This window comes from Anser brachyrhynchus (genome assembly GCF_964034855.1).
Source record: "Anser brachyrhynchus genome assembly, chromosome: 8".
Lineage (NCBI taxonomy): Eukaryota > Metazoa > Chordata > Aves > Anseriformes > Anatidae > Anser > Anser brachyrhynchus.
The window spans coordinates 14,901,652-14,927,963 of NC_137702.1; the positions used below are offsets into that span (position 1 = coordinate 14,901,652).

At 37.5% G+C, this 26,312-nt stretch overlaps 1 protein-coding gene across 4 annotated transcripts in view; it reads left to right on the forward strand.

Annotated features, from left to right (window-relative positions):
* The window catches only part of PRKACB (protein kinase cAMP-activated catalytic subunit beta), a 69,595-nt gene that overhangs the window by 17,490 nt on the left and 25,793 nt on the right, over positions 1–26,312 (forward strand). The window contains exon 1 of one of the 4 annotated variants that reach the window (XM_080602560.1): positions 12,731–12,755. The exons of 1 other annotated variant lie outside the window; for it this stretch is intronic. In XM_080602560.1, the coding sequence (XP_080458686.1) occupies positions 12,737–12,755 (19 nt within the window). In that variant the 5' untranslated portion in view covers positions 12,731–12,736. Of the gene's footprint in view, positions 1–12,730; positions 12,756–12,823; positions 16,039–16,553; positions 19,626–26,312 lie in introns of those variants that run through there. 2 more of the 4 variants (XM_080602558.1, XM_080602561.1) reach the window with 2 other exon arrangements.

Here is a 26,312-nt window from a genome sequence, read left to right on the forward strand (position 1 = left end):
ATGCTCCTTCACCCACTGGCTTATCCCTCATCCCCTGAAAGGATCTTGCTAACTTTGGTGCACAGGGCACTGAGCTGTACTCATGAAGAGTTTTTACTTACATTTTTTGTATTGTTTGCAGTGCATATCAGTCTGTCTTTTTTACTGCATGTTATTCTTCTCCTTGTGAGCTTTTTACAAAAATAAGTTTAGTATACAGCTGCTGTGCAAACATTGAATTTACCTTTACAGCATCTCATTAAATGAGCTTTTGTTATTTCCATTTTACTAGCAGGGAACTGAAGCATGAAGAGATGAAGGTAAAATGTTTCCCTTTCTTTTAGGGAGCCCTGCCAAATGTGATAAAGGTTTATTTCTCAGGGCATATAATACATGAAATCCTCTGAAGTATATAGGTGCTGATTATATAGCTTTCTGTGGCAGTTACAAATGTTAATTCTTCTTTGTGAAGCAGGTGCCCAAATACTTTTCGGTCATCATAGGGTGGATAGAAAAGCAGCAGTACATGCAGGTGAAAATAATTTGGTTTAAGGAACTTGTTACAGAGCAGGATAACATCTGCATCGCAAGGGTGGCATTCAGTAGCCATCATCAGAGTGCCCTGCGGCTTCCTGGAGCTGTGCGTGTCTTTCCACCTTGCGCTAAGGAGCCTTACAAGAAAGTTTCCTTCACTGCGTAATGCTGAACAAGTGCCAGAGCAGTTCAGTACACTGTGCTGCCTGAGGTATGAGTCTGTGGAAAAAGGAATACATGATTGTTGTAATGCATGTGTAAAAGAGGGGAGTTTACTAAAACAATCTTAGTTCAGCCTTTCTCTTACTTTTGAATACCAAAATATGAAATTTAAATGCGCTTTAAATATAGCTTTCTGTTTGAAATAAGTTACACAAACAAGCACTTGTTTATAAGTACTCTTAAAATCGCAGTTAAAAGGACACCCTTCTGTGCTGTAAGAACAGAAACGTGTCCTGCTATGGCATTCCAATATAAAAACTGTTTGTAGATACGATTCGGCTCTTAACCGAGGTCAAACCACAGTATTTGTTGACCTTCCTACGTAGGCTCGATGCACTGAAAATCTGGGCTGTTAAACTTGGGAATCATGTGATTGTCTAAATCCTCACTTCTCAGTCGCGATGTTCCAGAAAAACAAGGCAGAGGCAAGGCAATCAGGCTTAAGAGTCCTATCGCTTTTAACCATTTCTGAATTTTGCTGGGGAAAGTATATCCTCTAGGAAAATGACTAGCTTTTAAAAATTAGTTGTCACTATTAAGCACCTTTCATCTGAAAACTGGCAACTAACTGCAAGTACTTGTTAAACAATTAACTTCTTAGAAGACTTAGGCATACAGGGATACACCGTGTCCTCTTATAATTATTGGAGGCTTGTAGTAACACTTCTGATAACTTAAAATAATGTATATCTTCATTTTTCACCAGTCATGCTTTTGAATTGGCAAGTCTGTTACAGAGAGAAAACTATACCTTATTTTATGGCAATTAGTATATCAATTTACTTCACGTTCTTGAAGTGCTTATTAATTTTAGCTCAAAATAGATCAAATGTACCACATGTGACTGCTGTATCATAATACTACTTATCTATTTTTAAATCTAAATGGACTCTGGGAAAGTACTTTGCAAACTTCTGGCTTCTATGGCAGAGCAGGTTTCCTATGTATTTCTGGGTAAAGTGCCTCCTAATGGGGTCGTGTATTATCCATTGGCCTTTCTGGCCATGTTTCAAGGCTTTTGTTTATTATTCATAAAAAGCTGAAATAAAACTGGAGCAAATTGTGTAAATCCTCTCTCAAAATGAGCAAGCCAGGGAGACTCAATCTTCATTTCAGTCCTACATGGGAATGATCTGATATCGTAAAGGAAAATAAGATGTATACTGAAAGTTGTGAGCTCAGAATTATTTTTATGGTATTTTGGTTCGTTAACATTTTCTCTGTGAATTTACATCAACATAAAAGAAATATTGTTTCCCTCTGTATGTTATAGGCTTTTCAAAATGTATTAAATGTCTCAAGTGCCTATTAAACTATATTGACTGATGGAAAGTAAAATCTTTGCCCTTCTTACCCTGTAATCATGGAATCATAGAAAAACAACTCAAAAGTTATATTAAGGTTGGTATTTTCTTTATAATGATCAATTGGGATCTCTTCTGTCCCCACAGGATGTGGTCCAACTTAAATATTAGGACTTTTCTAACAGGATTTAGATCCCAGGTTATCAAAGCCATGAAAGTGAATAAATCTCTAAGGCAGCCAAGGATTTCATTTTTTCCCTAGGTCGAAGGCAGCTGTAAAATCAGACAGATGAATCTAGGGAGAGCAGATGAAGTGTTACTGGTTCCGTGGCTGTATCTGAGCATGCCATCGTGTTGCACACTCACTGGAGTGCGAGTGGCTTACCGGCATAGATGTGTGTAGTTACCACTTGTAGTCGTTCAGTCGGAGTTACAAAGACAAAAATACCGATGACAAGCAGCACCACAGAGGTGATACCAGCATTTTAACAAAGCGTGGTAAAAGGAACATTAATTGTCTTTGCAGCCCAAACTACATCATTATTTGGGAACTTGGAGAGTACCGTTAGGTGACAAACATAGACAAATACAATCCACAATAGACTGTGGGTGTTTTTATTGCTTAGCCTATGTTACAAATAGCATTAGTTCTACATGTTTGTTCGTTTGTTTTGCCTGGTCACTCTTCGTGCTGCAGTCTTGGATATAGCTGAAGGGAACGCCCTGAGGTCGGAAGACATTTTTTTAATTTCACGTAGAGATCAACATGTTAGTGGTGCTGCAGCCAGTGAGTTTTATAACTTTAACATCTCAACCGGTATCCTTAGCAACATCAGGTATAAATTAAGGACAGTAGCAAAAAAGATTTAACAAAAACTTATGTTTGATGCATTGTTCCTCTCAGCATGTCCAAAGTCTGTCTGTAGTTTGGTATTCATATCCTGAGTCAGTTATTACTAAGTCTGAAGTAACTAAAATATTGAAGAATATTAAGGTGGGTGTTTTGTCCTTCAGTTATGCGCAGTTGGCAGTCAGTAACTAAATTCAGTTTACATTTCAGTTTAGGAACTGAAGTGAAAAGAGCTGAGATAATGAGATTGTGTTGAGTCAGTATGGGGCTGCAGCCCTCTAAAATTATTGTCCAAAACGGAATTAAGGCTGGAATTGTTTATAGACGTGTCTTAAAGTGTCCTTTAAGTTTAAATGGCTGAATAATTATGACAGGGAGAGGTTAGGCACTTCTTCCCCTCCTCCATGACCAGTGGTAGGATAGACTTTTTTTTTCAATCTAGGCAAATTTTAACTACATACTTGGGAGACTTGTCTGTACATCATCTTTTGCTTTTTGTCTGATTTGTTGTTTTTTGTTTTTGTTTTTTTTAATGAGGCCATAGTGATACCTGGCACTTTTTTCCCCCTTTAGTATGAAAGAATATAATTAGTCTCATTGTTTGGGAGAATACAGGTGAACCTGCCCTTTCTTGCTCTATATCTTATGCTCAAAGTAAGGTTTTGCCTCTGCTCACAGTACTTGTTTCAGATGTGGAGCTCATCGTGTCCTTCCTTAGCCCCTTGTTTGTTTTACCTCTGTCCCGTGTAAGCTCCCTAATTCAGATCCCTGTTGTGCACCAGGACTTGTTTCCTTGCCTGTTAGCCCTTCCTCTGCTTCATTTCTTACAGTTCTATTGCAAAAGTCTCATTTTTGACTGAGTAGCAGAGATTCTGGTATGCTCTCATATCGTATGTTCCCTGACTTTGTTTCATGGCTGTTCCCAAAGTACACAGTTAATGGCAGAGCATAGGAAAATGTTTTTACTTTAAGCTGTGTATTAACGGCTCACTAGTTACCTGTAAGCAAGGAGGAAGGCATAGTTTCCTTTTTTTTATTTCAGCCTGTTGCATCAATAATGGATCTCTGGGTTGCTATCATATCTTTGGAAGACCTATTTCAGTCTTTTGAATCAACATATTATCTTGGGAGGCCTTGAGTTGTGCTTCATTTGATTTAGGACAAAAAGCAGGGCTTCCTAAACATGCCTTTTGTTTCTGTCACTTGTCTGTGTATTTGTATCTATGGATGTCAATTCACTCTGTTCAGGGAGTGAAACAGGTAACTTAAAGTAACTCAAATATATTCCTGTTTCAAAAACAGTGCATAGCATATATTCACATAAAATGCTGCTCATAATTTGGTGTTCAGAATCTTATACTTGAAATACCAAGAAACATGAGCTGCGTTGTTTGATAGCGTTGAGAGGAGTTTCTTTGTAGACAAGGAAAAGATTTAAAGGTTCACTCTGAGTTTGTTGCCTTGTTATTTTTGTGTCTGTTCTAGGTGACTGCCAGTATTTTATCAGTGTTGTTAGTTATGGGCTTGTTTGAAGCTCTACTGAAAATATACTTTTCTTATCTGTATTTGCTGAGCTGGTTGCTTTAAGTAGAACACAATTTGTACCCAGGATATCAGCTTTTCTTTCCTTTCTCATAGGGACAATGTACATGTACCCATTTTATTTCTTGGAGGAAGTTGTTTTTCTTCAAAAAGCTTTGTGTTTCAACATGAATGGCTATGATGATGCAGCTTTCCCAGTGAAGTATAAAGTTCTGGTCTTCTAGCTGAAGTTCTTGTAATTAAAGAGTAAGATGAGCTTACTTTAGGTTTGACAATCTTTTCTATGTAGGCTGGGTAGAGTGTTGTGAAGGAACTTAAGGTGCATGCAAGTGAATGGTTGTGCAGCAAGCATAAGAAGATGGAAACAAATTTAGTGTCCTGTGTTCTGTTCTGAACAACGTACCACGTGTGCATTGTTAATTCTGAGAAATAACAGATTAATGAACTACGTACAACTTAAAATGCTACAGTGTTGGGGGAGGGTGGTGATGGACATTAATGAGGTGCTTTAATAAAGTGCTTCAATCTGAACTACCGATGCAAGTGGAGTATGCTGCTCAGTTCCTGGAGTTCGTGAGGTGTGCTATCCTACACAAAGCTAGGAGATAGAGGTTAAGCTTTAAAGACATCTTACGTGTTATTTTTACTGGTTTTGGAATACCATCCTCCAAAGGGGCTGCACAGAAGCTAGACCAGTTGCTGGAGCTGGACATAATTTCAAGTTACTGAAGCTGTCATGGTTAATGTAGTATAGACTACAATTGTATTTATTCTGTTGTTAATTGGCCCATGGTCAGAGGTCTTAATGAACATATACCTGAAGATAGTGAGGGTGCAGAGATGTAATTAATGTAGTAATTGTGACAAGTGAATCTCCAGAACTATCAAAGTGGCCAGTTTCTAAACTGTCAGCAAAATCCAGATGAGTAATGAATCTTCTAGTACTTATCTCCTTTTAACTAAGGAAAGAGCAGCACAATCTCAGTTAGTGCAAATCAATTGGATCATTAAGGATTAATGTAGTACGCTCCCATTCTGATGTTCCCCTCCCTCGCCCCACGAGCTATCTATTCAGTAACCTCTGAAAAGTTCTGCACACCAAATACAGTTTCTTACAGAAGTATTATTTTTACTTTCATTAGTAGAGTACAGGTTGCATTGATTTAAGACTTACCTGAAAAGGTAACTCAAATTTAGATTTCAGGCCGACTAGAATTTATAATTACATTCAGCTCAGAGTCCCCAAAGCCATTCATCTTCAGAACTTGGTCACGTTGGACATCCTGAATGCCCGGAAGCCCACCAGGAGCTATGCACAGACACATTAGACAATATATTAGTGTTGTTAACCTCTCACAGCTTTTCAGAAAAAATAGGTACCAGCAGTGTTTTCAGAAGTTAAAATAGTACATAGTTTGCCTTATTTGGAATAAGAATCAGTTGATATTTTTTCTTCTGGAAGTGTCATCTTTATAGAGGCAAAGGAACAGAAATGTTGAAGTAGGTTATTTACTAACACGTAAGCAGTTCACTTCAGATAAGTATTCATTTAGGTTTTCATTTCTGCATAACTTAAGTATTGTTTTTCTATCATAATAGGAAGGTGAGGAGAGGGCTCAGTAACTGCAGTTACTCAGTAAGTATCTTTATTATTTTGATATTCCAGTTAAATAATACTATGTTTCCTCCAGTTTCCGCCCTGTCATCCCCAAAAGTGTGGGAACGTGGTTCCTATTGTGGAAATCAGTTTAAAAATTCATACAATGTATTGCAACTGGCACCTCATTTTGGCAGTTTTCTTGAGTAGGATTTAACTTGAGTGGAATTGGAGGAAAACCAGAATCTTCCCACATGCCATGTGACTCCCAAAAATAACAATTCTGTGTTGAGGTTGTTAGGAAAAGTTATGAACATCTGAGACTGGCTGCAAGTGAAACATGTTTGTTCTTCCAGGAGGAAAAAAAGAAGTCTCTGGCTAGTTACAAAATTTTAGTCCCTTTTTTTTCTCAAAAGGGTTCAAGTAATTTAAGATAATAAATTCAAGGTAGTGTATCTTCCTGCTTTACCAAATTAGAGGGGCTTTTGCTTCCCAGAAATTAGAAGAGCCCACGTGATGCTATCATAAGATAAATTTTTTGCCTATTCAAAATAGGAATATCCAAAACATTCTTCTTTGTTGTGGTAGTACTAGTATTCATGGATAGGATGACCATATCCCTCTAAAATTAAGAGCAGCATGCCTTCAATGGTCTTTCAATGGTCTTTCAATGGTCTTTCTAGTTAAATTCTGTTTTCCCTCTGGCAGAATGCAGTCTGCAGTGGAGGTGTGCACTGAAGCTCTTGGTTATTGCAGGCATGCGCATTTCTACAACTCCAGGCTTTTTGGCAGAGATATCTCTTTTAAGGATGAAAATATTTGGACATATGTCATTTGTCACAATTATCAAATTCTGACCTGTGTAGATTTCCTGTGTGTGGCTTGCGCTTTTTTCCTAGCAAAAGTTCTGCTGCTCAGGAGAAATCAAAAGAAATATGAATGGCATCTCTTAAAAATGAACAAAAAACCAACCCTGTCATTATCTGTTATTTGTTTTTATTTGCTTTGTTTTCATACAAGATCATCACTTAATAAGCCTAAGACTAATTTGTAGTTAGACTGTGGAAGATCAGACTAAGACTCTCAAAGCTTTTTGGCTTGGAAATATTAGGTCTTGGATTTGTCACAGCACTTTCTTGTCAGGTAGGTCTCTCGGCTTATGAGACTAAAGTGAGAATGGAGTTAAAGGTGTGTAAATGTTGAGATGACCTCCGTTGCTGTAAACATCTCACTTGTGTAAATATCAGAAATAGAAACCAGTGGGGGGGAAAAATGTAGAATGAATTTTGATACCTAATGTTGCTCAGTATCAAATCGATTGGATCTATACCATAAAAATTTCTTTACCTATGAGTGTGTTCATTAGCTCAGTTGGCAAAGGGAAAGACAAATGCATGGTCAAATTGTACTTGAATATGAGTTTAGTGATTTCTTGTGTAACAGTGGTATAGAAAAACCTTGAAATATCTTTTTTTTTTTTTTTGGAGAATATGGGGTAGTGCCAATGCTTTGAGGGGACCTATTATGAGAAGGTGCTCTTGGTGGCATTTCACAGCATAAAATACAGTGATTTTTCAGGACAAATTTTTAATTATTGCTTGCTCCTATTTCTCTTTAAATCAAACTAAAGATAAATACAACTACAATTACTCATGGTAGTGTATCTAATTTTTAGAAAACTAGCTTCAAGGAGAGTAAAATACAGGGCTGTGGCTTCTTGAGGATTTTAAGGAATTATGTCTTTTTACCTACTGTCATTCATATTTTATTGTATGCTAAACTGACATGCGGTATGAGTTGCTTCATTTTGTTCAGAGAATTACAAGTAATGGCATATTTTATCTATACTCACTTCTAAAGCTTTTTTCCAAGTTCTCCATTGCCTTAAGCCTTTATTCCATACATGTAGGAATGTTTTTAAAGTTTGTTTTTACAATTTTTTTAATTCTTAAAACTGTCTTGAATTTGAAACAGATGCTATTTAAGAATATATTTAGACTGGTAATAAATAAAGATATGTACACTTTGCTACTGCCTCACTAAGAAAAATATCCTGTAACTGGAAAGTTGGTGGTGTGGATTATTTACCTTCTGAAAAATCTGAGCTATTTAGTTGCTTATGCTACACATAAATGATTAAGTACTTTTTTTTTTAAATTTACTGTTTAGTATTACAGCTTTGGTATCTCACACTGATCCTTGACCAGCAGATGGCATTTGCTACTGCACTTAAATGCAGGCATGAATTAAATTTTGTAAACCCAATATTAGTAACTTTAAAATATAGAGAAATCCTGGTGTTTGAGCTATATTTGGGGTGCCTGCATGTTTCTGTAAGTGGGATACTGCTTTCTTAGCACGATGATTTGTTAAGAGCATGTAAGAATCTTTGAAATACCTGCTTACGCATCCTACAGTCTAGGGTTCAGTGGCCTCCCCTCCTCTTCTAGCTAATTTAACACCATTTTTTTCACTCCAGCTGATGTGGACGAATGCGGTAGTTGTACACTGGTTCAGTCTTTCCCCTCTTCTGTAGAATACCTGCTGCCATCGAGCCGGCTGGCGGGAGCAGAGGGAGCAGAATGCTCTCCAGGGCTGTCTGTAATCCCCTTGGTAAGGCAGAGGAACGCAGGATCCGTTTCTAACAGGAGTAAAGGTGTCTGTATCTCCGCAGCACATGACCAAACGTTTTGCACTTTAGACCATACTTTCTGAAGGCCGCTGCTGTATTCTAGTTTGCATTCTGTACTCTTTGACTTTATTAAAAAGCATTATCCTTTCTGATGAAGTAACTTAAAGTGTTTAGCTCAAAGTGGGGTCAGTTTGTTTTGTTTTCCTCTAGAGAATATGCTGGAGATCTAAAACACAGACAAGCTTCCTGAAAGAGATACTAAAATAATTCTAGTTACTTTAATATTTATCATCCTGGCCTTCTATTGTACAACACAGAATATGATGGTTAGAGTGTAGCCGCTATTACAGTCAAGAATTATCTACACGACTTTAGCTTTGGTAAGCATTTTGCTACTGTCCCTCCTCTCCATTCCTTCCACTATAACGCACCAAGAATTAGCTGTAAGCGGGGCCCTCTCTTAGGTTTAATTGCCAGTTCTTATGTTAGGGACTCTTTGCACTCTTGACTCAGACATACAATTTTTATTTTGCCCTGAACAGGGGTTTTCAAACAAATGTGCCTCTTGTGGGGCAGTTCCTTAATGCGGAGAAGTGGCCAACCCTGGGCCTCTGGAGAGACAGAACGTCAACATCGTTTCAGTGTGGAATTGTCCAGAATTCAAGCAGGAAGTTCTTCCACCAGCCCAGTCAGATATTTAGTAAAGTGTCCGTGTTTTTGGAGTGCTTCTTCTAACTCAGGAACTTTGTCTTATCTTGACTGATAACTCAATAAAACTCATTAATCAAAAGTAGCAACTGTTTTGTTGTAAACTTAAGTGCACTAAAACCTTTCTCTGCTCTGTTAGTTTTTCCAGAGAAACAGAATTAATGAGGTCATATACTAAATTTCTTCAAAATTTAATCTTGGATTATAATTTAAATGAGTCTGTATACATACCTGTTTTTTCTAGACCTCAATTTTCTAAAAGTAAGAACATCTTCCTTAGTCTTGGCAGACAACTATTTTACGCAAGTATAACAAAACACCTATGCAGGTTTTGGGGTACTTTCTCTCTTGCAGAAAACTAAGAGGGTTTTAGAGAACTTGTGAGTATGTCAAGCTATCTTAACTTGTGCTAGGAAATAAACTGCTTGAATAACTCCACACAGTTATGATCTGGAACGGCCTGTACTAAGCAGGATTCTGCAAGTTCTTTCAGAAGATATCGTGTACTTAAGTGAAAGCTGAAACTTCAAAGGTGGATCTTCACTAAAGTTTGTTTTATTACAGAATGATTGTGTAATCTTTATTCATATTCTGAAACCTCTGTCTGGCAGTGTGACCGCTACTGATCAGTGCAGGCGGCAAGCACCGGTGACCACATCGCCTGGGAGGAAGCTGTCAGAGAAGCAAGGAGGAAGGAGCCAAGTTAGAAAGGAGAGGAATGCGATTCTCTTTTTCAAAGCAAGTTGGTCAGTTCTGTGGAAGATTTGGCTTGTAACAAGAGTTCTCTGTCCTCTTACTTGTCAGGACTAGATGTGAGATTATGACTACAGAATACATGCTTTTTGACTTCAAAATAACACAGATACATGTCAATAGAAATGAGGAAACTTCATCTGCTGCCAATATGCAAGTAGAAAATCGTGTTATCTTGGATGATGAATTTGTCAAAATTTGAAAAGAAAACTGACAGAAAGAATGAGAATTTTTAGTTTACCTATGAAAAATTAGATGCTGAATACAAGGTGTGTTTTGCTTTTTTCTTTTTCTTTGTAATTTTTTTTTATTCCTTTTGTATGGTCATGGAGAAAGAACAAACGATGTTGGTGGAGCACGCAAGCCTTAATTTATGCTTCCTGGTGAGAGATGAAGGTATAAGATGTCTGCTGCAATTAGGCCTGCGTACAGTAGATGCCAGCAGAGGTCTACTGAGTCAAAATAGAAATAAGACCAGCATTGCCATAGCAACAACTTCCTCTTGGCAGTCCTATTTATAGCTGTGCTGCAGTCCCAGCTTTAGTACTGCTCTCAGAGGGGCTCTCTAATAAGGGTTAGCCTTGCTTGAAACAATGCACATGTGAAGGTACACTAAGACTGCATGGGTGTACATTCCTGTTGTAGTTAAATATATAAATTTTAAAACATCTTTGTTTTGAAGTGGAAAGCCATTAAATCCGTAAGGCATTAGCAAATACAGCTCTTTCTTTCATGCATTTAAAAAGAAATGCAAGCTAGTGACATAGTGCTGGATGCACAGTGAAAATCAAAATACATCTGCTTTTTCAAGAAGCCTTTTTCTGCCTCTATTTCTACCCATAATTCTTTCTGAAATATGCATGCCTGGCAAGACTCAAAATGAACTGTGGTTAATAACATAATTTCTGATAAAATTCTTATTTTTAGTTGTTAAAGTACACACTTAATAGAGAAGGATATAAATGATTAAGTTTTATATAACTGGAAAAAGATTATACATATTTCATCCGATTTATACAATAGAACACTTTAGGTTCTTTAGTATGTATTCTTTAAAAGGTTGTAGAACTAAAAAATTTTGTATTTTCTAATGGAAAATCAGACAAATTATTTTCCTTTTTAATATATGTTGGCACTATCTTTCAACTTACAAATAATTTATTGGCCAACAGGAGAGCTGCTATATTCAGCAATATCCACAAGTTCTTAAAAATTGAGAAACCCTCACTAACAATTTGTGTCAAATAATTGCTTGCTCCTGGTTTATAAATAATAATAATAAATAATAAAGTTGGACCTTTGTAGAAATAAGTGGTGCATAAAGGGAAAGATGAAGCCATCTATTTTAAAAGCAAAGAAATTGTCTTTAACCTCTAGGAAAAAAACCCATAGGGTTTCTTTAAGTTATTTTTCCATAATTATGAACAAAATAAATATGCAAGAAAATGTCACAGTATGTCTTTTTTACTTGTGGATGAAGGCCAGTGCTGATTAACTATAAATATTTCTTAAAAGCTAGGAAAGAATAATTTTAGTCCTTAAGCAGTAGTAGAACACGCTTAAGCAGGCATGTTGACAAAGCTCTGTAGGTAACTGGGAAAACACTAAATTAGCAGATTAGAATTAAGACCTAAATATTAGTTAGCTGGGAGTGATCTGGAATTTCTTACATCATAGTTCTAGTTCTCAAGATCCTGTCAAGGAATATAGTTCATTGTCTTAAAAACTTGTCTTCTGCGGTTTTGATTGTGAGATATTCATGGTTAGCCTTCATGCAATGATGGGAAGATGTTCCAGTTCTGACACTGTAAGGGAGCTTCAGTTCTGTGAATGGCATTAGTTCCCAGGAGTGAGATAAATACATTTCAGCAACATATAGTTGTGCTGTAGTTTTTCATATTATTTCACTTAGTACTATAAAGTTCAGGGAGATCATGGTAACTCTCTTGGGGAACGCTTTAAATACTTTATAAGAAGTGAATATAGAAGAACGTGTACAAAGCAGGAATGTACAGATGATGCTGTTACTCAGCCATCTCTAGGTTCTTGGAGGAGAGGAGGGTGCTCTTCCTTAACTTAATTTTTAAGACTTGAATGGCGTAGGGGTGGAATTGCTTCCTAGAAACAGGGATGATGTGGTAGCAGAGATTATTAAAAAAAGAAATAGTCTGTCTTGCTATGTTATTCTTGACTTTTTTTCAGCAAGAAGCTGAAAGTCTCTGGCTGGGTTATACTGATGTGCTTTGTTACCAGTGGTTGAAATGTGTACACTGGGCATCGGCTGCTGGGAAATGCACACTAGGTTATGGGCTGGCAGTCAGCAAAAGTGCAGATGGATTTGTTGCCTTTTTCAGATTAAAGCACCACAGTGCTAGCCTGTTTCTATGGCTGTCACTGTTATGTTCTGGCTTTTTTTATAAAGCTACAGGGGGGTACCTTAAGAATTTTTACTGAAACGTTCTTTATCAAAATACTATAATTTACACATGTAATATTTATAATCATAGCTGAATTTCCTACCCACATCTCTGTTTTTTTTAGTGTGTTTTAAAACTTCCAAGACATAGTGACGAGAGTCAAAGCTGGCCCTGGTTCTTCTTCCAGCTCGGAGCAGCATGAGTAAGATGACCTCAGGTCTGTTTGCAGATGTCTGTGTAAACGTTTAATTGTATTTAAAGATTTACAAACTGTTCTAAGGAAAAGCACTATTGGCTAGCAAGTGAAAATCCTAAGACAAGCACAGGTACAGAATTTTGTCTTTGACAAAGAATCACCCGTTGCTGATTACTTAGCTTTTGGGGAGCAAAATACTATGTCAGAGCTGGTGTACTCCATGCTTCGTGTATAACATTAAAAAAATAATAATACTTGGTGTGAATAAATTAACACTGAATTGGTTTGGAAGGCTAGTCTGTCAATAAGATGAAAGATTGGCTAAAAGGAAATCGGAGGTTCCACCTCTGAAAACTGTGGATGTCGTTTGAAGACCCTGAAGTCCACATGGGATGTGGGCCTCACAGAAAGTCAGTGTGGTAGTGTTTTGTGTTGTCATTGGGCAATGCTGATCAATGCCAAAAAAAATTCCTCGATTACAAAAGTGCATTACTATCTGTTTTATCAATGCTTGAATAATAAACTATGGGTGTGACCAGTACTTTTTTTTCATGTTTTGCTTGTGGACCAGAATGTCTGTGATGGTACCTATTGGTAGCATTTTTTTTTTTAAACACTGGTAAACCCAGGTTTTCTCCTAGGCTATCTTTTAATAATCTATTTTTGATAGCCTATTTTCACCTAAACCAGTTCACTTCTGTGGTCTCAGAGGCTGGCTATTTCTGCTCCCTAGTTTTGACACCTTGTTCAAGTGTCTGGGCTAGTCACTTGGGTGCATTCAAAACTCTGAATTTTGGTGGGCAGAGATGCTCTCCAGCAGTTCTCACATCTCTCCGTTTGACACTAGAGGGTTGGTAGACTCTAACACACATAATGTGAAGTGATGTGAATTTTGTAAATTAACCTTTCCTGAGATCAGGGGAACTACATGTGTGAAAGACACTTGTGCAAAAGATAAGACTACAGTACTGTGAAAAAAAAGGTGCAGAATCAGGGGAGAGGAAAATGATGAGTACTGGAGGAAGCAGTAAAGGTCAGAGAAAATAAAGTCTCTTGGAAGGATTCCCTGGACGCACAGAGACTTGCTGTAACCTACAGGGGAGTACGGCTGTGCAAATCCAGAGGGGCTCTTCCAGCCCTGAAATGTTCACTGGATGGGGAAATAAGCATGCTGTTGTCTAAGAATTTCTTATATGGAAGCTGGCATAGCATTGCTCTACCATGAAGTGGTTGTTTATATGTGGTTATAAGCTATCCACTCTCTGCCTATTTGTGCCCCCAGTAAGGTAAGCTAATCCCCACGGTCACCGCTAGTTCCTGTTTCTGGCAGCAAAGCCTTGAACCTGGGAGGTGTCGTGGAAGTCAGCAATGATCCTGAGACAAAGTAGGTAAAAACCAGGAAGGCTTAAGGTAAAAAATGACCTTTGGTGGGCTGGGATCCAGGGGAGGCTGCAGCACCAGAACCTGAGAGGAGAGAGCAGCCTGGTCAGCCACAAGACAACAGGTTCTCGTCCAGATTTGCAAAGCAATGTGTAAAGTGTCAGCATTTAGACAAGTTGGTCCTGAAATTTGAACAGGTGCTGGAAGAAAAAAAAAAAAAAAGCTAGAGTATATCTAGAGCCTGCAAGTAAAGGCATTTCTGTGCTTTGTGCAGGGGCTAGAAATTTAAACTGTTCCCCTGACGGGGGTCAATGGTGACAACTCTGTAAGTTACTATTTTGAGGAATGCAACCGGATCTGTAAAGACTGCTCTTCAGCATTTTTATTGTTTTATCATTAATATAGGTGGTTTTCTCGTCATAGTTTTTTCTGAAAACGCAGGGCTGTTATGAAATAGTTATGTAATGTCCGAGGATGGATATCTGCTGCATTTGGAAACTATTCAGTGAGAAGTATGGTGGTGAAAAATAAGAGGTGTATCATCAACAAGTTGACTGTAAGACAGGAGACAGATTGTGAAAAGTTATTTCAACCTTATTTAAGAATAGTCCTAAATTTTTAAGAAACCACGTCTTATATGTGCTGAAGATATACTGGGAAACTTGCCCAATGTATGTGTTTCCATTTTCACAAAAATGGATTTTTAGTATTACTCATTGTAAGCATGCAAAATTACATAATTTAAAAAGTTAATATAATTTAACATTAAATACCACTTTCAATTTATTTCCCCAATGTTCCGAACCATTAAGAATGACACTTTCTAGACTTAGTCTGCAGTTGAAAACATTCAAATTTCTTGTGAATGAAAAATCCTCCTTATGTAATTCCCCAAGACTGCACTCAAGGTTTTGACATAAGCAATGTCAGGAGCCAGTGACCGTGACTTTGTGACTCCTTCCAGCTGCCTCTGGAGCTGGGAGAGTGAGTATGCGGCTAGATAAGGGTCTGCCAGTGCTGTTTGTTCTGGTAGCTTATTACTGAAAAAGCTAAAATCATTTGGTTCATTCTTGGAGTAAGTAGAACTCAGTATGGATAAGTATAATGCACTCTTGTTTGCATGTACTAGAATTCAAATTCAGTCTGATTTTTCTCAAAGGAGGAAAATAATATATTTTTTGTGGTAATGGTTTCTTCAGCAATTTCTGCAAGCAACCCCCTTGTGTAGAAAGTGGCTTAGTTGAAATCATGGGATTGTTAATGATTAGATTACAGCTGGTTAAGCTGTGGCAGTGATGTTAGTACTCCATCTTACTAACAGGGGAAGAACTGCAGAATAGTCACTTTTTTTTCATGCGTGGTTGCGGTAAGTTAAAAATACATACGTATCTGGCTTCTGATCTTTACTTCGGAATAAGTTGTTTATGGTATTTTAATTTTTAAAAAACATATTTTAATATAAAATATGTGCACTAAAAAGCTGTGAAAATCTAAAGCAGTTATTGCAGTAGTTTGGTTTTTAAAAAAAATAAACTTTTCAATTGATATGAAAAGAGACTCTTAACAGTATAAAACAGTGCATTATACAGGTTTTCTTAACAGGAAGTAGACCAGAGCGGTGGTTAGAAAACACTGCATACAGGAAGTTTGACACATGCGTAGCTCTTGGTGTCTCTGACTTGTCCAGCTCCTTTTGGATATTTTCTGGTTTGCTTTTCTAAAAGTCGCCAGTGCGTGTAGATGGCAGCTCAGAAGGAGGTACCTTGTAACCAGTGCACAGGGACAGCCACCGCGCTCCAGAGACTGGAAGGTTTCGCTAACCGCCTCTTCCATAGGCACTCGAAGGGCGGTACACATGAACAGAGAGTGCCTCTGGAAAATGAGAGCCATTTCTCTGAACTTGCTGTCCTATGGGACAAATCAAGTAAGTAGGTTTCTTTGTTTATTTTATAGATATTCTGTCTTCAATTTGCATAGCAATTGAAGAGTGTGCATGTTTGTAATTGAATACGAACGCTGCTCTGTGACGCGTTCCAGGGACGACTTTGCAATTCGTTGGCTGAAGGTATTAATTTGAAGAGTAACGTATTGCATCATGCACAGAGAAGTGGGGGGCTGTTTCATGGGCTGGGTGGCTGGCACTAGAATTTATGGCTGGTCCCGTTCTGTTAAAGCACAGATGACTTATTTTAGCAAGCCCTCACCCCAAATTTTACTTCTAAATTACTTCCTTTATTTTCAAATTAAATCTGCTAGTTCAGCAGAAATAGAAAACTCATATAAAATTGTGATGCTTGAACTTTGGAGTACGCAGACAGGGCTGCACAGATTAAACGTCTAATTATAGGGGGTTTTATTATTTTTCATTTTATTTTGAATGATATATCAGAATGCTCTATACAGTAGTAAACAAAATGGTGTTTAGTTTCAAATATGAATAGCATTAGCTTTAATTTCTTAATTAGTTAACAATTGACAATATGCATTTGTATGGACTAAAACTTTTCATGATTGCATTTTGGCTAACAAAAGAGATTTCAGAAATATCACAATATAAGTAAATTGACATTTGATTATTTTTTTCTTGTACAGCAATGCATTTTTTTTGAAAAGTAATTATCTCTATGGTTAAATACTCATTTTAAAATGTTGCAGTATGGTAATTGATGATAATTTTGTTCCAAATTTCAGATTCATTGATGGATTTGGGATAGCACAGCTATTTCAATTGAAAAGAGGCCTTATTTGAAATGCCTAACATCAGTGTTAGCATGAAGAAAATCAGCATTTATACATCTCCTTGCTTTCAGTTTGAAACAGTTTATGAGCTTGGAATGAATCTGTTCTCAGAGGATGAGCAGTAAACATGGAAACAAAAAAGTGTTAATGCATTGACCTAAAATAGATGAAATCTAGGTCTCCAGGATGAAATGGAGAAGGATTGAATAGTTTTGTTAGGAAGATAAATGTTGAAAGTACATAAACTCCGAGCTTCCACTTCTCCAAAATATTTTCAGCTCGGTAAAAATAGATTCTAACTTCTGTTTATGTAGAAGCTCTTTTTTATGTAAATAGCTATTTGAAAAAATAACATCGAAGCACTTTTGTTTATATAATGGAGAAAAAAATGGTATTGACCTACTGACATTCGCAAATTGTGACCTGTTTGTGTACAAGTCTCTGCTGTTTTTTTCTCCATCTATTTAAGGCAAGCTTCCTCGTATGACATGCGTGATGAGGAAATGGACTGTCGTGTCTTTCGATGATAAACATGGTGAAAATGGTTGTTCTGTGAATGCCATTTTGAGTAATAATTAAGCACAGTGGCTGGATGTAATTTTTCTGAAGAAAACTTACTGAGCTGGTAGCTGAATATTGGTTATCTTGTAGCTTTAGTTTCAGGGCGACATTTTGAATATTTATCCTGAATCTTAACTCTCAATTTGTAGATTAGTAAAAGATTTAAGAAATAATAATAATTGCTGGTACACATGGACTAAGTCTACATTTCAGGATTCTCATTTCACTACCATTGTGGCTTAAGGAGTGACAGACAGGGAGTAAAGGGCAGTTGTATTTCTGTCTGCTACTGACTCGCAGTTGTGTCTGCAGAAAAATGCATCATCTGTGATGATTGTTTGCATCATTACAAAGGAAAAATGTAAGAGAAGCAGTTATTTTCTACCTGACAATTCAATGCCATAGAATTGCATTGGGTCACTGAAGTCAGGTTGCTGATTAATTTCACAGAGTTTAATGAATAAGCAGTGCTTTGGAAACACACTGGTGTTTGTTTTGTAAGATATTTGGATATTCTCAACTGCAACTTAGGGGATGTTCTTATTAGGTTTTAGGTGAAGCTAAGTAGCAGATGCTTAGTGTGAATTAATCCTAAGTTCAAGGCAAAAGCACTCCTTTACATTCCTAAAAAAAAAAAAAAAAAAAAAAAAACATTTGGAAAGGAGCTTCTCAGATTTTTGGTGTGGCTCTAGGTTTGAAGTTGAATTGATTTGAACAGAAAGCTAATATATTAACACTGCTGTAAAGCAGTATTTTAACAGGTCTGTTTCTCTGTATGTCTTTGTACAAGCAGTTACTGCTAAAGCTCTGGGTTTGCTGAAGGTGAAGGAGCTGCTTGTTATCAGGTGGACTTCGCTAAGTGTTGTCAGTCATCAAGTGTTGTAAGTGTTGTGGCCTAGCGTGCTTTCACATGTGGCCCAAGGCCTCGGGTTTTTTAGTAGTTGATTTTGAAATTTATTTAATGCCTTTGTTTCTTTGTTATATAGAACATACTTTTTTCTTTTTTCTAACATGCCTTGGATTCTTAGTTAATGTATGAAATAAATTTGCCGTGTAAAATCCTTAGAATCCAGTAGGGGCAGAGATGGCACGGGATACCACAGGCCTTTGAATCTATTTTAAAAACTGGACTGAGTGCATGTGGGAGTGTACGCATTGAACTAGTAGTAATCAGGTCAGTTGTGCCACACAGCCAAAAGATGAAAGGGATATGCTGGTAGTCAGCAGAAGGATATATTTCACTCTCAGTTTCAGGTGTCTTGATTTCTACCAATTGCAACTATGCGAAACCTATGTTTTGATCTGTTTTTGTGGTTTGTTTTGTTTTGTTTTTTTGCTCTTTGGAAGAGTGAAGTGGGAACAGAAAGGACAAGGAGGCTGCTTGGTTTTGAACGTAGAGGCAGCAAAGTCAGTGTGAATCTTTTGTTCTTAAGCTGATACGGGTATTTTCCAAATCTGTGCAAAATAAGAAACCATATTAACAACTTGGAGTAACAGCAATGGTCAGGAGTGTCACCACTGTTGCATCTTTCTGTCATCTTCAAATTCTTGTAGTCTCTAAATTGCAAATGCATGGATGGTGAATAGTCAAAGAAATTCTATTTGGGCTCTAACTGATTCAACATATCGATATACTCTTAAATACTATGGAGTATCTTACAGATTTAGCTGAATAATTGCTAGATATATGTATAAGTAGGGAAAAATACATCCGAAATATGAAATAATGTACAGAGTACATTGTGTGAATTGATTAAAGCTTTAGAATAACTACTAGTTGGGTACAAGTCAACAGATAATTCTGGTCTAAGGTTGCCATGGAAACAACCAGTGCTTGATATAATTGAGAACATCTTAAAACCTCCTGGTGTTTGCATGCTTTTTTTCCCCTGCCATTTTGAGTTGCTTTGGGCATGAATAGGTAGCACTGGTCAGAACAGAAGTAGTTAATGAGCAAAACCAAATATCCGTGTGCTGAATATTGATTTTGGTTTACTACTGCTATCTTGTGCTTCGCAGATTTTTGCATCACAAGGAGCTCGTAAGGAAGAGAAGCTCTCTGGATTCTGTGTGCTTTCTCTTTCCAGTTAGTGTATAGTTGTGTTTAGAGATTGAAGCACTGATTTTTTGTAGAGATTAACATACTTTATCAACTGTTGGATTAATATTAGGAGCAATATGTTTCTGAAAATAAGCTTTTCAGCATGAATGGTAAGTCTTTTCTATTACCTTTGACACTATTTTTTGTTCTGTCTTCACAATCAGGAAAAATCTACCAGGTTTCCCTTTCTTGTCTGCATAGCTACATCGAGCACTGATCTCTTTGTTTTTGTAATCGACTTACTGTGGATTTCTATTAAAAATTACGAGTCTTAAAGATCAGTATTCTTATTAAACATATTGTTTTGTATAATTAGTATTTAGTATTTTAAATATTAAATAATTTTAAAGCTTTATCTTAGAAATAATTGTTCCAAATCATTGAATAAGACATAGAATCAGATATGGTGAATTTTATAATTGAATGCTGTGTATGTCAGTTTACTTAATTTTCTGTGCCACTCATACTAAATTATTTTATGTTAATTGATGCAAATCAAAAAAGCCTTCTGAAATTATTGTAATTATCACCTGAAATTCGGAACTAGCTTTTGTTCTTTTTCATCTAAACCAGCTTATTCTTCTTTCGTCTTTATTCTTTCTAAATGATGGGATAGCAGAATAGTTCTGGTCATTCATGGAAGTAGGGAAGGGGAGCCTCATTAAAAATGAGATATTATAATATACCCAGGAAACTTATCAGGCAGGTAGTTGCTTTCTAAAAACAGTATGATTGATTATTATAAAGTACTTTGAATTAATGCAATTATGAAGTACTTTATTCTTCCTTGGAATATTAATGAAACTTGCGTCTAAATATTTAAATTATGTATATTCAATTTTTTAGAACGAGATGTCCATGAAAATGGTTTGCAAAAAGCACAAATGTAATAGTATCTGGCATGATGCCTTATTGTTTCAAGTGGATAATCTGGAGCTTTGGAAAATGACTTTAAGTTTAGAGATTGCTTAAAAAGAAAAAATAGTTAATCATGCATACAGGGTTTATGTATGTCTGTGTGGTTTTGCTTTGTCCTACAAATTTAAAGGACTATTTTTACGAAGATTTCACTTTCGTACAAGGCATGAGATAGAGTGGGAGGAGTCATCCCACTGCCTTATCTAATACCAGTTTATATGTACTTATCTCATACAAATGTTTTGAGGTCATCTTCCCTGAAAAGGAAAGTGTTGTCGTCATTTCCTCGGCATACGAAGTACAACAATATGCAAGTGTCAAAACCGGTACAGTTACAAGACAAGGTTTCAGAACTTTGCGTGTACATTATGAAGATCTGTGTTACAGCATCATGACCGTGTAAGCAAACCTAAACGCAGGCTGTCCTGGAAAGAGGCGGTCCAGCCTCTGCCCTGTGTGGATGCTGACACGCGGGGAGCTGGGCAGGGAGCTGATGGGGCCTTGCCGAGCACCTGCGAGCCAGCACAAGCACACGGCAGGGACGAGCAGGCAGCCTCACCCCTGTGTGGCTCTCTTCCAGGCGAGGGGCAAACTACAGCCTTGCTGCATTTCCTCAGCATCACACGGCCACATTATTCCACGTGTGAAGAGGTCTCTATTTTGGAGTCAGGAAGGCTCTCTGTTTTTCACTGATCACCATCATGATGCTGGGTTTTTCCTCAGCTTTTTGTCTGTTTCTCTTACAGTTGCAGCTAACACCAGAATTAAGATTTGTGGAAGTCAGCTATAGCAATTTTAGATTTTGCTGCTCAAGTGTTTTTTCCCTTCCTTTTTTTTATTGTGTTATGATTGAGCAATTTTAAGGGAATAAATTTTTCACAAAAAAAAACTAGGTGAAAAAGAGGTTACAGGGGTTCATTTTGTTTGTTTGCTTTTACTCCAGGGCTTTATTCCACAATTAGCATCTGTAGATTATATTCATCTTGACATCCAGGCTCCTAGGTCCATTAAAAATAAAAACACATAGATGCAACTTTTTTACCAAGTGTCTGTTCCCAGTCAAAAATATCTACAAATTAGAAGAGTAATTTTGACAAGGGAAAGGTGAATATCTCATGCTCCCTTGAGTGAGAATTACATTGCCTTCAGTACAAACATTTCCCCATTTCAAGTACTTTTGCTGTTTAGTGCACCTTTGTGGTTATCCTCGCTGCAGCAGTTTTACCCCCTTTAAGTGGTTAAAACCAGATGCTGTCCTTGTAAAGGGTGGATGCAGGTGAAACTAATTCTAAATAAAAATGGCTCGCTTGCTTTTTTTTTTTCCCCCCTCTCCTCTTTCTCCAGGAGAGTTCCAAGAGATACAATTTTTTTTCTGGAAAGACTGGGGAGAATGAAGAACTGTTTGCCTTTCACGGGCCTTGTTTCTTGTTTCCCTTGATTTAGGGTTTGTTTTGGTTTGAAGAGCAGGACATTCCGTCACAGATAAAGGACAGGTATTGTTCTGGCAGGTCTTCTGTTTCACTAGTAATAGCCTTAATGCTCTTAGTAACATCACGTCTACAGTTGGACTGGTACTTTCAAAAACTGGCAATAAAGAGGTAATTACTGATCCAGAAATGATACTTTTAAGATAGTAGTTACCATATGTGCGTAGACAGATGGAGCAGTATGAGGAGTGTGAGCAATGCTAATAGCCTCCGTCCGCTGAGTTACTGTCAAGCTTTGGAGGCACTGGAGAATAGGAGCATTTCAGGAGTAAGGGCGGAGGGATGTAGTATTAATATCTTACCTGTGTGTGTTGCAGCCATCTTTTAAGAGCAAGGTACAACCAGCTCGCAGAAGTATTTGAAACTTCAGCAGTTGAGCACTGGGGAGCGACATCACAGCAAAATAGGGTTGAATGAAGGTTCCCGTTGTGAGGTAATGGAAGAAAGATGGGAATATGTAACAAAGGAGCCTTGAAGTTGAAGATCTGCTGTACATTTGGACTGACTGAATTTAGAAGTTGATTATGTAGAGCAGGGGACAGGACTGCATTTGTCATGAGTAAAAAAGAATGATTTGTAAAAATAATGCTTTAGAAAATTGTAAGATTAATGAGGAATCTAGAGGTGTTACACATCAGTACTGCTACCAAGCCATGGTTATTTATTTTCCCATTGACACATGTAGTTGTTGAGAAAGACTTAAAGAAATAAATTTTCCCCCTGCTAAAGAGACTATGAAGAAAATGGAAGAACAGAATATTCAGGTCTTAGAAACATACATCTTCCTACATACATTTCATAGGATTAATGGTATCTTCCTTGCAAAACTTCCCCAAAGTTACCAGTTAGCCTCTGACAATAGACTAGGATAAGTTCTTAGATGTTGAGCTGGGTTCATGTTTTGTTCTGGTTTTCATATGAAATATTTGAAAAAAAGAAAAAGCAACATGAGTTGCTGCTTTGATGTAGTTCTTAAAATGCATCCCTACAGAGAACGGTCCCTCAGGGTGCTTAGTTTAGAGTATGGGCAAAAAAATGAATTTAATAAAATTTGGGTTGCTTCCAAAGGAATGGGTACTTGGTACGTTGTAATCTTGCATCTCAGCTGAACTGTGGCTTACTCTAGTTTCTGTTATGATTCTTACATATATATATTTTTTTAACAGATTTTCTTCTTGTTTTTTACTTCATATCTCAAATAGTTTATGTAATTATTTGTTGTTAGTTCCTCTAAAAGTTTCTGCTGGTATTGCTGTTGTAGGCCATAGTTTGCAGCATGCATCTCACATCTTTAACTATTGAGGTCGTTAAGAGCAGTTTTATAACCTGACCAATGGGTTTGGTGCTTTCCGTTATTCATTTTAGTTGCTGAAAGCCCATTAAGAACTTCTATTTTGGTTGTTTTATTATTAGTTACATTTTTGTAGGGTTTGCAACTAAATTCTGTGTAAATTTTGTGCCTGCTTTTTATCAAAGTACTGACCTTAAACCGATTTTCTCTGAAGTTCCATTCATTATCAGAATGGATAGTGAACACTCTTATCTTCTTTTCACCTACCCTAATCCTAAGGCAAACAAGAATTTGTTGTTCACTTCATGTGTTGAATTGTGAAATACGTTTATTTACATAAGAGTTACTTCCTTATTCAGGAAGTCAGTCTCTGCTATTTAAGGTTATAAATGAACCTCTACTAATTGGCTAGCTACTGCAGGCAACCATTTCCTGTAAATATTGAAAATGAATATTGAAATATGATCTGCAGGAGATATGTCAGTGTTGTGATGTGTCAGATTCCCAAATCTTGCGAAGAGATGAAGAGGTATTTTGCTGATTTACTCTGACAGCTGTGAAGTTATTGATTCAAGTGCAAGTATATGGGAGTGTGTATGGTTTTGTTAATGTAAGGGCTGGGACACAGTAGTGTTGCAGGAAGTAGACTTTGAAATGAGTACAGTTAAACCAAGATTGGCATATCTAATATTATTTTGATGCCTTGTATGAAATATTCAGGAAAAAAAAAAAAAAGAAAAGCAACACAAGAGCTACTCTTTTTGAGTAACTTGTAAAATCCACCCAAATAGTGAACAGCCCCCGAAGGCGCTTAGTTTGGAATACAAGGGAAAAATTAGTTTAATAAAACTTGGGTTACTTGTAAAGAAAAGGGTATGTAGTACATCTATTATTATGAAGGATATTTTGCAGGAAATGTATTGGTCAATATGCAGACCAACTACCTGCAGATTTTTGCTTACAGTTTTTACCTATCTAACCATAAAACGCTCTCAGTGATAGCTGCCCAGTACTAAGTTATTCTCTTCAGTCAAGGAACTTTTATGAGGAGCGAAGGTGGGGCAGTAATATAGAGAGGAAAGTTGGTGCTAGCCCGTTGGTCAGTACTTACACTGCAGAGGGGTGGGAAGCTTAGCTGGAGTGAAACTGTAGGAGATGCTGTAAACATTTTGCTTAGTGTTTTTAAATTTATATTTAGCAGAATTTACTAACAACCTTTACCCAGGAATGTAGATACAGTTATAACATATTTTCTAGTAGTGCCCTAGAAAATTTTGTTCTTGGAACTCATTCTTAAAATTTATTCTTTTTTTTTTCCCCCATGGTAACCATGGAAATATATGCACTGCAGAAAAAGAGCTGCTTAAAATTTCACAATTTCACCACAGTTTTCACTTTTCTTTGTGAATTAATACCTGTTATGTTTGACAGAGGAAGGAGGTCTTTGACACTACAGACTCTGTGGTAGTTGCAGCATTTTTGATTACTTGCTGGTTAAGTTCAGCTACAACTGTAGAGAGTGGTACTGCATAGATGAAAGTTAATTCCCAGTTCCTTGCAAAGCATATCAACATATAATAATTGAGGATTTCATATGTTAACACTTCTTCACATAACCTTTTGTTAAATTAGACGTATGATCAAATTTTATATATAGGGAGTGTTAAGTACTGCACTTGAAAGTAATTGTATTAAACTTATAATTTATTAATTTAAAATTTTACATTAAGAGAATTAACTTATCTAATAGAATAAGTGAAGATTAATAACTTAGAATTATTACTCAGAAACCTTTTCAGTAGTCCAGTCCAATTCGTTCAGGTTGTGTTAAACTAGCACAAACTGGCAGTACTTAGAAAAGGAGCAGTTCTTGGGCTGGAGCACCTCTCCTATGCAGACAGGCTGAGAGAGCCGGGATTGTTCAGCCTGGAGAAGAGAAGGCTACAGGGAGACCTCACAGCAGCCTGCAAGTACCCAAAGGGGGCCTACAGGAAAGCGGGAGAGGGACTCTTTGTCAAGAGGTGCAGTGATAGGACAAGCGGTGATGGCTTTAAACTGAAAGAGGGTAGGTTTTAGCTTAGATGTAAGGAAGAAATGCTTGACTCAGAGGGTGGTGAGGCCCTGACACAGGCTGCCCAGAGAAGCTGTGGATGCCCCATCCCTGGTAGTACCCAAGGCCAGGCTGGATGGGGCTTTGGGCAGCCTGGGCTGGTGGGAGGTGTCCCTGCCCATGGCAGGGGGTTGGAACCAGATGGTCTTTCAGGTCCCTGCCAACCCAAACCATTCTGTGATGTGCTCTGTCCCATACATTTGCCTGTTCCCCCCAGCTTGTCTTTCCCTCACCCTGGGAGAAGCATTCATGCCATGAAAAGAACTGAGAGTTGCATTGCATTAAAGTGAGCTTCCCTTGTCCTCCCCTGCCTTCTGCCCACTACTCTCTAATCTGGCCTCGCTCCCCAGCCTGGCTTGGCAGGCAGCCACAGGATGCTTTTCCTCTTTCAATGAAACTCATGATATTGAGGCAGGGAATAAATGATTGTGGAAGGACAGGATTGGGTTGGTTGTTTGTTTGAAGCAGTGCTTATATATATACCAGTCTTTACTGAACAGTGAACTGCAGCCTTACAAATCAAATTGCTGTTTCTTGGACTTCCAAGCCTCAAAGCATGTGGATTGTTGCAAGAAAGGAAGCATATATAGGAGTGTGTCGTCTTGGCAGTCTGGAGTAACTCCCTTCAGTGAACACTTCAAGGACGGGAAAAAGGTACATGAGAGACTCCTTTCCTTAGGCTAAAGGTTAGTTTTAAGGCATTACAGAAGAAACTGTATGGCAGTTCTAACAGGCGTTTTTAGAGAACAGGAGAAAAAAAAATACCACCCACTTTAATCAGAGACAGGTTGCTAAGATGCTTTCATTTGGAAGGGAAGCTTGGGCAAGAAAGAGAGCTGCCACCATAAGTGCCGAGAGGGCCTCATGTTCAGCAGGGATCTGCCAGAGATTTTGGGTCACATCCCATGCTTGGATGTCTGGATGGAGCTATTCTGCTTGTCAGCATTGAGGAAGTCTTGTATATAATCAACAATTTAGGATTTGAATAATA